The sequence below is a fragment of the Solanum dulcamara genome, chromosome 2 (assembly GCF_947179165.1).
Source record: "Solanum dulcamara chromosome 2, daSolDulc1.2, whole genome shotgun sequence".
NCBI classification, from domain to species: Eukaryota; Viridiplantae; Streptophyta; class Magnoliopsida; order Solanales; family Solanaceae; genus Solanum; species Solanum dulcamara.
This window is the reverse complement of record NC_077238.1, coordinates 15123661-15134162: the sequence shown is the minus strand read 5'-3', so window position 1 is coordinate 15134162 and position 10502 is coordinate 15123661. Positions and strand designations below refer to the sequence as shown.

At 35.1% G+C, this 10502-nt stretch overlaps 1 protein-coding gene across 1 annotated transcript; it reads left to right on the top strand.

Annotated features, from left to right (window-relative positions):
- Positions 1-5310: 5310 nt before the first annotated feature.
- Positions 5311-6003, top strand: LOC129870360 (uncharacterized). Its single transcript, XM_055945121.1, has one exon. The coding sequence runs from the start codon at positions 5311-5313 to the stop codon at positions 6001-6003; it is 693 nt and encodes a 230-aa protein (XP_055801096.1).
- Positions 6004-10502: the final 4499 nt, after the last annotated feature.

The window sequence follows — 10502 nt, the reverse complement described above, 5'->3', positions numbered from 1 at the left end:
ATGGGAAGGGAAATCCACGAGCTCATTTAAGATTGTATTGTGACAAGCTAGTTGGAGTGGGAAAAGATGAGGCCATTAGAATTAAATTATTCATAAGGAGTTTGACAGGAGAAGCACTGGATTGGTATACAAGTCAACATCCAAAGAAATGGCATAGTTGGAGTATCATGGTACCGAGTTTCATGGATAGGTTCAAGTTCAACACTGAGGCTATACCAGATAGATTCTAGTTGATGAAATTAGAAAAAAAATCAACAGAGTCTTTTAGAGAATATGCCATGAGGTGGAGAGCAGACGCTGCAAAAGTTCAACCTCCGATGAAAGTTAGATGACCTCTCTTTTTATACAATCTCAAAAGGATGCAACGTATTATGAAAAGATGATAAGCGTGGTAGGACAAAAGTTCTTTGAAGTTGTAAGGATGGGAGAATTCATTGAAGAAGGTATTAAAACTGGGAGAATCACTAATTTGACAGCCTTGCAAGCAACAAGTAAAGCAATTCAGTCAGATTCAATTGAAGGAGCCTTTAAGAAGAAGAAGGACGGAGTGTCCGCTGTCATGAACATCCAGGAATGTAGACCAAACCAAATGTTAACATACCAAAACCCTTTACCCCAACCTTCATACCATAGTCAGTATACCCAAGTCCCTTTGCCATATTACCAGCCTTTTGTCGCCCCTTATCCAGTTTACACCACTCAGCCAATATATTATCCATCCAGAGCGCCTACTTATCCAAATCCCTCACAATACCGACCTATATACCCACCTCAATCCCATTATCAAACACAAAATCACCTATCAAATCCACCTAGGCCCCGCCCAAACTTTTAAAGAAGACCACCCAAAACCTATACACCTTTAGCCGAACCTTTATCCCAACTATATGAAAGGTTGAGAACCGCAGGGATACTCCAACCAATCCAAGCATGAATTCCCAACCCCCTTCCCGGATGGTATGATGACACTAAGCATTGCATCTATCACTCTAGAGCTGCTAGACATAATACCAAAAATTGTCTTACTCTCAAGGATAAGATTGAGGCATTAATCAAAGAAGGAGTTATTCAACTCATAGGTGCTGCCCCCAATGTAAATAACAATCCTCTACCAAACCATAGAAATATGAACATGATCACCATTGATGAAGAATGCAATTTAGAAAGGACCATTGTGCCAATCAAAGAAGAGAAGAATGTCATGGCATCAACCTTTATTGCTCCCATTATCACAATCCAGGCGCGAGCGCCATTTGAAGTGGAAGTTTTGGTTCCTAAACCTAAGATTACGGTTTTGGTTGCTCAATCAACTCATTTTGACACTAAAGCGGTTCCCTAGAGTTACTCAACTGACACAAGGGACAAAGGAAAAGGAAAGGTAGTTGTAGAAGCTGCTGCTGCCGGAATGATAAGATCGGGGCAATGTTATTCCCCTGAAGGTATTGCACGAGTCGGAACAAATAAGGAAGGTAACCAAAAGAGGGTTGTGACAGAAGCTGAAATAGAGGATTTCTGGAGGAAAATGCCAACAAAAGAATATTCTGTTGTTGAATAGTTGAAGAAGACTCCCGCCCAAATTTTCTTGATGTCATTATTGATGAGTTCTGAAACTCACAGGAGCGCTTTGGTGAAAGTTCTAAGTGAATCTTATGTTCCAGCCGAGATCACAAGTGAGAATCTTTCAGCTATGGCAGGGCAGGTTTTGGAAGCAAACAAAGTCTGTTTTCACGAATAGGAATTACCATCTGAAGGTTTGGGACATAACAAAGCATTGAACATCACTGTCAGGTGCAGGGACAAGTTTATTTCTAGAGTTCTGATTGATAATGGTTCAGCTGTCAATATTTGTCCTTTCATTACCCTTCGATCTTTAGGAATTGATATCGGGAAAATTCATGAAATTCATGTGAAGGTTAGAGGTTTTGATGGGACACAAAGGGGAGTCATTGGCGAAATTGATTTGCCACTGCAAATTGGACCCGAGGAGTTTGTGGTAGAATTCCAAGTATTGGACATACCTGCTAGTTACAATTTATTGCTTGGGAGGCCTTCGATCCATATGGCTGGTGCGGTCCCTTCTACCCTGCACCAAAATTTGAAATTTGTTTGGAACCACCATGAGATTATTGTTCATGGAGAAGGTAGTAATTCCATGTATCCTAGCAATTCAATCCCTGTTGTTGAAAATATGGAAGAACTGGATGGGTCTGTGTTCCATACTAAAGAGATTATGTGTGTCCATCAAACCGAAAGGGTAAAGTTTCCATGTGTGCTTATGATGGTGGCTTGGGAAATGTTGAAGAATGGTTTCATGCCTGGTCGAGGTCTTGGAGTGAACTTGGGTGGAATAGTGGAACCAATTCAATTGCCGGGCCAGAAATACACCTTTGGTTTAGGATACAAGCCTACTCCTGAAAAAGTCTCATTGGCCGATCTCAAAAGGAAAAATGATATTCCATTGCCCCATCCCATCCCGCACTTGAATCAATCATTTTCCAAGGCATATATTATAAAGGAATCAGAGAAAGCCGCTGAAGACACCCTCGTGGAAGGACTCAAGAACTTATTTATGGAAGAAGTGGAATGCAACACGATCTTGGAGGATTGTACCGAGATTCCGACCATATGGGATATGGAGCCTGGAGATTCTTTGAACAATTGGACTTGTAACCCGTCCCCGTTTCCTCGGGAATCTTGGTAGATGTTTGTATTAGAATTAATGAAATAACATGATTCAAAATTGAGGCCTGAATCATGTTTAAAATCTTTAAATGTTTTACCTCCACTTTTGAAATCTTAAATGCCACGTCTAAGCCATATTTTCTGCTTTAAATTTCAAAATTTTGTGCTTAATTATAAATTTTATTTATTTATTTTTACTCCCTTTCAGCGAGAAAATTAATGAATTTGCCAATACCGAGAATGTGACATGTAATGAAACGAGCAAACAAATCTCAAATACTGAGCAATCTTTTGCGGAATATGAAGAAGAGGTGCAGCCTGAAGAGTTGACTGAAGATTTTGAACATTTTGAGAATAAAATAAAGCCAAATTTGGATGAAACTGAGACGGTAAATTTGGGAGATTCAGAACTAATGAAAGAAATAAGAATTAGCATCCATTTGACTCTGTCTCAAAGAAAGGAACTTATTGATCTTTTGGGATAATATATGGATGTATTTGCATGGTCTTATGATGATATGCCGGGTCTAAGCACAAACATTGTTTCACATAAGTTGCCGACTGATCCATCTTGTCCCCTAGTCAAGCAAAAGCCAAGGAAGATCAAGCCTGATCTGAGTTTAAAAGTTAAGGAAGAAGTTTCTAAGAAAATCGATGCCAACATCATTCGAGTCACAAAGTATCCTACATGGTTAGCTAATATAGTGCCAGTGCCAAAGAAAGATGGAAAAATCAGAGTATGTGTGGACTATCGAGACCTCAACAAGGCCAGCCCGAAAGATAATTTTCCACTTCCAAATATTCACATACTTATTGACAATTGTGCAAAGCATGAGTTGCAGTCATTTGTTGATTGCTTTGCAGGCTACCATCAGATTCTAATGGATGAAGAAGACGCTGATAAAATGACATTCATCACACCTTGGGGAGTGTATCGTTATCGAGTAATGCCTTTCAGACTCAAGAATACAGGAGCAACATACATGAGAGCTATGACTACCATTTTTATGACATGATCCATAAGGAGATTGAAGTCTATGTGGATGATGTCATTATCATGTCACAAAAGAGCTCAAATCACCTCACAGATTTGAAGAAGTTCTTTGACAGGTTGAGGCAGTATAATCTAAAATTAAATCCTACGAAGTGTGCATTTGGTGTCCCTGCTGGAAAATTGTTGTGTTTCATTATGAGTAGGAAGGGCATAGAATTGGATCCTTCAAAGATAAAGGCTATTCAATACTTGCCCTCTCCAAAAAGTCGAAAGGATGTAATGAGTTTTCTTGGTAGACTGAATTACATTAGTCAATTCATTGCACAGTCGACTATAATTTGCGAACCAATCTTTAAGTTGTTGAGGAAAGATGCTGCTATTAAATGGACTGAAGATTGTCAATAAGCTTTTGACAGAATCAAGGAGTAATTATCTAGTCCGCCCGTCTTGGTGCCTCCAAAACTGGGGAGACCATTGCTACTATATATGTCAGTATCGGACAATGCATTTGGATGTGTGTTAGGACAACATGATGAAACTGGGAGGAAAGAACAGGCTATATACTACTTAAGAAAGAAATTCACGCCTTATGAAGCCCGGTATACTTTATTGGAACGCACTTATTGTGCCTTGACTTGGGTTGCACAAAAGTTAAGACATTACTTATGCGCGTATACCACTTTTCTCATCTCAAGGATGGATCCACTCAAATACATATTTCAGAAGCCTATGCCAACGGGGAAGTTGGCAAAATGGAAAATTTTACTAAGTGAATTCGATGTTATTTATGTCACTCAGAAGGCCATCAAAAGACAAGCGTTTGCTGATCATCTTGCTGAAAACCCTGTGGATGAAGAGTATGAACCTCTTAAAACTTATTTCCCTGATGAAGAGGTGTTATTTATTGGAGAGGATATTTTAGAAGAATATCATGGGTGGAGGATGTTCTTTGATGGTGCTGCAAATTCTAAAGGAGTCGGTGCTGGGGCAGTACTTGTCTCAGAATCAGGTCAACATTATCCAGTCTCAGCGAAATTCAAGTTTCTATGCACTAATAATATGGCGGAGTATGAGGCTTGTATTCTTGGACTCAGAATGGCTGTTGATATGAATATACAAGAATTGCTGGTTATAGGTGACTCAGACTTATTGATTCACCACGTACAAGGCGAATGGAGCACCAAGAATGTGAAGATACTCCCATATTTGCAATGCGTGAAGGAAATATGCAAGAAATTTATCAAGATAGAGTTCAGGCATATTCCTAGAGCTCAAAATGAATTCGTAGATGCCTTGGCAACCATTTCTTCTATGATTCAACATCCAGACAAGAATTACATAGATCCAATCAAAATCAATGTGCAGGATCAACCGGCCTATTGTTTCCATGTGGATAAAGAAATGGATGGAGAACCAAGGTACTATGACATTGTGAGGTATCTCAAAGAAGGAGATTATCCAGAAGGCATAAGCAATATTCAAAAGAGAACACTGCGGAGGCTTGCAAATCACTTTTTCTTAAGTGGAGAAATCCTTTATAGGAGGACTCCATATTTAGGTTTATTAAGGTGTATTGACTCCCAAGAGGCGAGCAAGTTGATTGAAGAAATACATGGGGTACTTGCGGGCCACACATGAATGGTTTTACTTTGGCAAAGAAGATTGTGGAAACAGACTGCATTCGCTTCATGAGGAAATGTCATCAATGTCAGATTCATGGTGATTTGATTCGAGTTCCACCGAATGAACTCAATGTGATGAGTTCTCCTTGGCCGTTCGTAGCTTGGGGCATGGATGTCATCGGTCCTATTGATCCAGCCACGTCAAATGGACACAGGTTCATGTTGGTAGCTATCGATTACTTCACAAAATGGGTAGAAGCATCCTCATATAAGTCAGTGACAAAGAAGGTGGTGACAGATTTTGTTCGCAATAACATAGTTTGTAGATTTGGCATCCCCCATTCGATTATAACAGATAATGGAGCTAATATCAATAGTGGTTTGATGTATGAGATATGTGATAAGTTTAAAATCATTCACCACAATTCCACTCCTTATCGACCACAGATGAATGAAGAAGTTGAAGCAGCCAACAAGAATATCAAAAGAATATTGCGGAAGATGATTGATAATTATAAGCATTGGCATAAAAATTTTCCATTTGCCCTCCTCGGCTATCGCACCACAATTAGGACTTCGACTGGGGCAACACCTTATCTTTTGGTTTATGAAACAGAAGCAGTATTACCAATGGAAGTTGAGATACCATCCCTGAGGATAATCCAAGAAGCTGAGTTGAGTGATGCCAAATGGATACAAAGTTGATATGAACAGTTGATGCTCATTGATGAAAAGAGGATGAATGTAGTTTGTCACGGACAACTCTATCAACACAGGATGGCTAAAGCTTTCAACAAAAAGGTAAGACTGAGACAGTTCAAACTGGGACAATTGGTTTTAAAGCGAATATTCCCACACCAAGATGAAGCTAAGGGGAAATTCGCGCCTAATTGGCATGGGCCTTATGTGGTTCACAGAGTATTGACTGGAGGAGCGTTGATTCTAGCAGAAATGGACGGAAAAATATGGTCGAAAGTCATCAATTCAGATGCGGTTAAGAAATACTATGTCTAGGAGCCTTTATATTGTTTTCGTGTAATATTTCATGTAATACTATGAACTACGCCTGGCCTGATTCCCTTGGTGGGATACGTACGTGGCCTGTATCGGCTTCGGTCACATTATGAGAAAATTTTCATTTCCCTCCTTCTTATTATTATTTCGTATATGATAATTACGTATAGTCTGATTCATGTTGGATACATAAGCAACCAGTAAAGGACTCGGCCCCTTCGTTTCAAATTCTCAAGGAATGTATTCACGAATTACGGTTGGTTTGGTCTTTTGTTATCATGATGAAATGTCATTATCTCTCTTTACCAAAGATGGGACAGTTTTGCGGGCAGCATTACAAGAAGACATCAAGAGAATTGAAGAGTATGTGGAAAATAGAATAATCAGGTTGAAAAAAGACTCCAAAAAAGGGACGTTTGCTTCGTTTCACGACATGTCACAATCTAAAATTTTGCAGAAATTCTTTACTATTATATATATATATATATATATATATATACATAATTTATCTTATTACTTTTAATATGAACCTTTCCACCAAATATTTTCCTGTTATTTATTAGCCAAGATTTAGAATGGACGGGTATTGCAGGTCCAAACTAAGTTGAAGAAAGAAGAAGTATGGAGAGCCAGAGCTTCAAAGTCAATGCGAATCAACCTCCTCCGAAACTCATAATTTTTCTTTGAATGCAGGCTTGTCAGAATTATCGGTCAGCAAAGAGGTCAACATATTTACAGCCTCGAAGGGATTATATGCTGAATGGTTTGAATTACTTATAAATTTATGTTTTAAATCAAGCTTCTCGAAATTTCCAAATATCTTCATATACAAATATTTTCCGCTGCACTACCTATGATATTAAAATGCCCCGCATAAATATTCTCAAATTCACTCCACGAATACTTTCAAATAATTTTAAATGCAATGCGCTATACAAATGTCTTGAAATATTTTCAAATGTATTGCATAAATACTTTCAAATATTATCAAATGCACTACATTAATGCTTCCAAATATTGTTAAATGCACTGCACTAATGCTTTCTAATATATTCAAATGCACTGCACAAATTCTTCTTATATATTCAAATGCACTGCACAAATGCTTTCCAATATATATTCAAATGCACCGCGCTAATGCTTTTTTTTATTATTCAAATGCACTGCATAAATGCTTTCTAATATATTCAAATGCACTGCACAAATGCTTTCAAATATTATCAAATGCACTTCATTAATGCTTTCCGATATATATTCAAATGTACAGCAAAAATGCTTTCAAATATTATAAAATGCACTGCACTAATGCTTTCCAGTATATTCAAATGCACTACACAAATGCTTTCAATATTATCAAATACACGGCACAAATGCTTTCAATATTATCAAATGCACGGCACAAATGCTTTCTAATATATTCAAATGCGCTGCACAAATGCTTTCAAATATTATCAAATGCACTGCACAAACGCTTTCATTTATTGCGCTCTACATGGCTTTCAATTGCTTTCTACTGCATTGCGCAAACGCTTTAAAAACAATTGCACAAAACGCTTGCAAAAATGCAATATTTGCAAAGACGTCATATTCATGAATCATTGACTTGAGAAGCCTCATTTCCATAAAGCGCAGACTTAAAAGTTGCATTCTTCATAAATCATTCGAGTTAGGGCCTCATTTCATTAATCATTGCTGAAAGGCATCATTTTCATGAATCATCGGCCAACTCCATTTTCATAAGCTTTATTTAATCTTACGGCTTGCAAAGCCGCATTTTTCATATATTTACACCCTAGTGGTGTCATTTCCATAAGTTTATTATACATTATTTTAATTTAATATTTATTTATTAATTGTCTTATCAAGTTTAAGTTTTGCAGAAGCCGCGGCACAACGTGGAGCTGTTTCTTAGCAGTGAATTGGGGATATTTGTTGGAGGTTAAACTCACCAACAATGGTCATAAATCTACTTTCAAACTCTACTCAGCCTATGTTCCACAATTCGGATCTTAAAATTCAGCCTCGTCATAACTCGATACTGGGACAATTTTTTTTTTTGCTAGGCTTTACTTCGTTCTTCCCAATATTCTCGCACTTTGTTGAGTCCAGGTTTTAATTTCAATTTTATCTCTTTATATTGCCATTATGTACTATTTTGCTTCATTTTTAAAATATTTTTTCACTTGTTCAATCTTATTCTTTACCATGGCCACCTCTGTCAACATTTTCCTCATTCACTAATACCGACACACGTTTTTGATTGATGGTGTTATCAACTCGCTCCACCCTATTCTGGCGTAACCTCAAAGCTACACTTGGCTTGAATCCCGAAGGATTCAAGACTTGTTGGTAACTCAAAAACAAAATTCATCCACAATTTTTCATAATTTTTTTTCTTATCTTCGTATTTTCATAAACTTCATTTCAACGTTGATGGTCGGGACAAAATTGGCTATTATGTCAACTTCTTTGCCCAAAAACTCTTTCATCGTCGTCGGTCAAAGAGGGACAACTGTTGACACTCAATTTTTTACCCTCTACAACGTAAGTTTTACAAAAATATAATAATACAATAATAATAAAATGAAATATACATATATGTTATCATTATTTCAAATTAATTTTGCTATATATATAAAATAATTCTTGAATATAATATATTTTATTATTTATTCAAAAATTGTCTCAAAAGATTTTTATTTTTAAAATAAATAGCTCTGTTAATTAGTTTGATTTAATTAATAGACTCATATTTCAAGTTAATTTATTTAAACTTAAGTTAATTATTTACTTTGTCAAAAATGAGAGGTTTGTTAATTAATTAATGCATACTCATCTTATTTTAATTCTAGACTTCTTCAATTTGAATTAAATCAAAATAATTGGCTTTTATAAAACCATATATATTTTCAAGATTACTTTTAAATAATTTTTTCATCTTCATAACATATGCATTTTTTGTTATATAGTTATTATCTTTTAGTAATATTTAAAATTGACTTATAAAAGAGGATTATTTATTTATTATTATTAAATATTTCGAAAATTAATAATTAGTTATAATGAAGTTAATTATTTTTGTTGAAGTTAAAATTTATTAAACATGTTTTGTCCCCTCAATTTCCCCATACCTTATATATATATATATATATATATATATATATATATATATATATATATATATATATATATATATATATTCACACCCGATTTTATTTTTTAAAATAATAAATAAATTATTTTATTTCATTCGAAAATTAATATAATATATAATAATATAACATTCCGATGCCTTTTGTCCCCCTTTTAAATATAAAAAATTAAATAAAATAAATATTTTATTTCATCCGACAAAAATAATTAAAAATAAATATATATAATTCCGCCACTCCCTTTTTGTCCCCTCTTTTTCAAAAAAATATTAATAAATAAATATATAGTTTTTTCCGATAAAAAATAAATAAATAATACATATATATATATATATATATATATAATATACCCCACGCGTGCTCTCCCCATACCCTATATTAATATTATATTAATTAACCCATCGTCATTTGTCCATCTTCACTATATATATATATATATATATATATATATATATTCATCAATAATATATATACTAATCTACCCCACACGTGCCCTCCCCATACCCTATAATAATATTATATTAATTAACCCATCATTCTTTGTCCATCTTCAATATATATATATATATATATATATTCATTCGAATTCCTATTTAAAAAATAAAAAATATGTATTCTTTCATCCGAAAAATAAATAAATAATAAATATATTATTTTTCCATCACTATAAATATTCCTTCGTTATTTTTTATTTTTCTATTCAACCCGCATTATTTTAATATTTTACCCCATTCCGTATTATTTTATTCATCCGCCCACTTCGCATTATTTTATTCATCCACTATTTTCTATCATATTTTTATCTCCATATCCCTAAAAATAGAGGGACGCAGACAGAAAAAAGGGGGAAAGACAGACAAAAACGAAAAAAAATCCTTAGGCTATAATTTTGAATTTCTCTGGCAAAGATCTTTAGAAATTTTTTCTACTATATCGAATTTTACTTGAAAAACGAGGGTAGGTTCGTGACCAAGCCATCTCCGTTCACTGCCCAACAACAGGTAATATTTACTCCATGTCCTTCCATTTTTCATTATC